This window comes from Neomonachus schauinslandi, chromosome 4 (assembly GCF_002201575.2).
Source record: "Neomonachus schauinslandi chromosome 4, ASM220157v2, whole genome shotgun sequence".
NCBI classification, from domain to species: Eukaryota; Metazoa; Chordata; class Mammalia; order Carnivora; family Phocidae; genus Neomonachus; species Neomonachus schauinslandi.
Genome location: NC_058406.1, coordinates 103,923,879 through 103,926,898, shown reverse-complemented (window position 1 = coordinate 103,926,898; position 3,020 = coordinate 103,923,879). Strand labels below are relative to the sequence as shown.

Genomic DNA, 3,020 nt, shown 5'->3' with positions numbered 1-3,020 from the left:
AAGGCTCTTCATAGCAGCTATAATGTGCTAGGCTGGGGAGGTCTGAGACTGTTCCCTGTGTGTGACAGGTCTGGGTAGAATCCTGCTTTGTTTTTGGCTCTGAGAATATGATGATAGCTGGGGTGGCCCACTTCGGAGACTGTAAAATATGCATGTCTTTGTTTCAGCATGTCCTGGACATCCCAAAACTGAGGGCTAGAACTATTGGTGGATAGCTTAGTCTCCCATAGTGGAGCGCTGACCCGTCATGCAAGTAAGGCAAGACTGAAAAGTTTAGAGTTCATTGGGGTTGAGGCCCTAGACCACAGGGTCACAGTAACATTCACGTCTCATTGCAGTGAAATACCATAAGGAACTCAGTATGTCCCATGCAATTCATTGTGCCATGCATCCTTATAGGCATCACTGTATGCTTTTGGAATTCCAATGTGCTTTGCAGTTAGGGCTTCTTGGAGGCTTATAAACCCAGTAACTAGAATTTTTACAGCACAGGAAGAAGTATCACTGAGATCCAGATCCCAAAAGACCTTAGTTTTCCAACATGGCCATTGTGGAATCTAGCTGATTATATACACTTCCTATCATCTGTGCAGTTAATTTGGCTTGCTATTTTTATTGGTAATAGTTTTTATATTAATTTATTCTACTTTATAAGCATACCCCAAATGACCATCCAGGCCAGAAGTACTTGCTGTAATTTAGCTATCCAGAAAGCTTGCTTGGCCCATGGCAAGAGACCTCTAGCCTTCTTTCCCACTTGAGCAATGGTCATTTGAAGACTGAGGCCTATTCAGTGGGGTCTATTTAGTGGTGGAAAATTATGTCTTACTATACTGGCTTCTGGCCCTGCCTCTGTGGGCCTCCTGACCTCCCTTCCTTTTTATTCTAATAAAAGAGTTTCAATCAAGCAAGTTCCACCTGGAGTAGGGGATGGGGCATGTAAACCACCTACCATATGTTCTTCACTTTTTAGGAAATTGTCACTTTTCCTAGTAAGGGACCCATAGTTTGTGCCCATCTCCCACTGTAGTACATGATATTTTGAGCCTGAATGTGGGTCAAAGGGAGTGAGGGGTATGGCTAAGAAGGGGCTCTATCATTTCTTAAACTTCTTCCCCTGACCAAAAAAGGCCACTTGCCCTCTGGAAATGCTATCTCCTGGTCTTCATCCTAAACACAGAAAAAATCTTGTTTCTTCTTTTAGGTTTACCCATTTTTGTTAAAATGGCTCAACTCCTGAACAGCATACTCACTGTGATCAAGGTGTTCCAGAAATATGCTAAAGAGAATGGGAAATGTACCTTGTTCTGCAAGAAGGAGTTGAAGCAGCTGCTCTTGGCTGAGCTTGGAGATATCCTCCGGGTAAGATGCATAGACTCTGGCCCCATGAAGTCAAGTGTGAGTGACTCTGACACTTGCATCCAGGGTTTGATGTTTTTTGTTTGATCTGGTCATGCTCCATCCACCCTGTAGCTAAAGATTTTCAGGCAGCTCCTCAGTACTTCCGTCCCAGCAGACACACGTGCTCACAGGCATGCACACACAAACACACACACACACACACACACACCCCTTCTTATAGCTGAGCTTGACAGAAGGGAGCACAACTTCAAACCAGTAATAATTTCTCAGAAGAAATTCTAGATTCGTATCTTGATTTCTGTCCACACATCTTCTCATTCATCCATTCAAGTCATCCTAGGCACTGGGAATGCAAACATTAATAAAACCAGCTTCTCCTCCCTCTAGGACCTCACAGTGTGGTTGGAAAGAAATAAGTAAAAAATAATTATGATATAGCATGTGATGGGATGGAATAATCATGCCCCCACTGGTCCAGCAAGAGATGCGGTTCTGAGGACCAGTTGATCCGTTGGGCTAGAACCAAGCCCAAGCCATTTCAGATTAATGGTTTCCAACCAAGGAAGGCTCATACAGGAGTGAAGAGGCTGGGGCATAGATACTAGCACACAGTATCCACAGGAGAACAGCTGATTTTGCTCTTTGTTTTATTTTCTCACAGAGACCAAATGACCCAGACACGGTGGACACCATCCCGAGCCTCTTGGATAAAGACAGAAATGGACATGTTGATTTTCATGAATATCTCTTGTTGGTGTTCCAATTGGCCCAAGCCTGCTATCATAAACTGGATAATAAGTCATGTGGAGATAGAATCTCTCAGCAAGAAGGGGAGCAGGAGGGAACACGAGACCATAAGTTTCCAGAAAATACAGGCAGGCAACATAGGCAGAGGCATGAGGGAGAAAGGCAGGACTCCCACTGCACTCAGTCTGAGAGACAAAACCAGGATGTCCACCAGAATCAGTCAGAGAGACAGGATAGGGACTCCCGCTGTGGTCAGTCAGAGAGACAGGATAGGGACTCCCGCTATGGTCAGTCTAAGAGACAGGATAGGGACTCCAGCTGCGGTCGGTCTGAGAGACAGGATAGGGATTCCCGCTATGGTCAGTCTGAGGGACAGGATAGGGACTTCTGCTATGGTCAGTCAGAGAGACAGGATAGGGACTCCCACTATGATCAGTCTGAGAGACAGGATAGGGACTCCAGCTATGGTCAAAGATGGAGACATAAATCTAGCAGTAGCCTGCCTAAAAGACAAGAATATATCTTTGCCTTAAGTCAGTGTGAGAAACAAGTTCACGATTCTCATTATGGCCAGACAAACCAACAGGAATCAGGTTCTTATCATGAACAGTCTCAGAGGCTGGATCAGGAATCAGGCTATGGTCAGAGAGATAGACAAGAATTGGACTTTCAATATGGCCAGACAGACAATGCCAGAGTTCTCACTATGGTCAGACAGACAGACAAGGCCAAAGTTCTCAGTGTGGCCAGACAGACAGACAAGGCCAGAGTTCTCGGTGTGGCCAGACAGACAGACAAGACCAGAGTTCCCACTATGGCCAGACAGACAGACAAGGCCAGAGTTCTCACTATGGTCAGACAGAGAGACAAGGCCTAGGTTCTAAGTTTAGCCAAACAGACAGACAAGGCCA

The 3,020-nt window shown here is 45.4% G+C and overlaps 1 protein-coding gene across 1 annotated transcript in view; it reads left to right on the top strand.

Moving 5' to 3' along the window:
- Positions 1–1,224: 1,224 nt before the first annotated feature.
- Positions 1,225–3,020, top strand: part of RPTN (repetin) — a gene marked incomplete at its 3' end in the record, with an annotated part of 2,721 nt that continues 925 nt past the window's right edge. Inside the window, 4 exon segments of the mRNA XM_021687970.2 lie at positions 1,225–1,362; positions 2,024–2,436; positions 2,491–2,798; positions 2,801–3,020. The exon segment at positions 2,801–3,020 is cut by the window's right edge and continues 925 nt beyond it. Of these exon segments, the coding sequence (XP_021543645.2) occupies positions 1,225–1,362; positions 2,024–2,436; positions 2,491–2,798; positions 2,801–3,020 (1,079 nt within the window).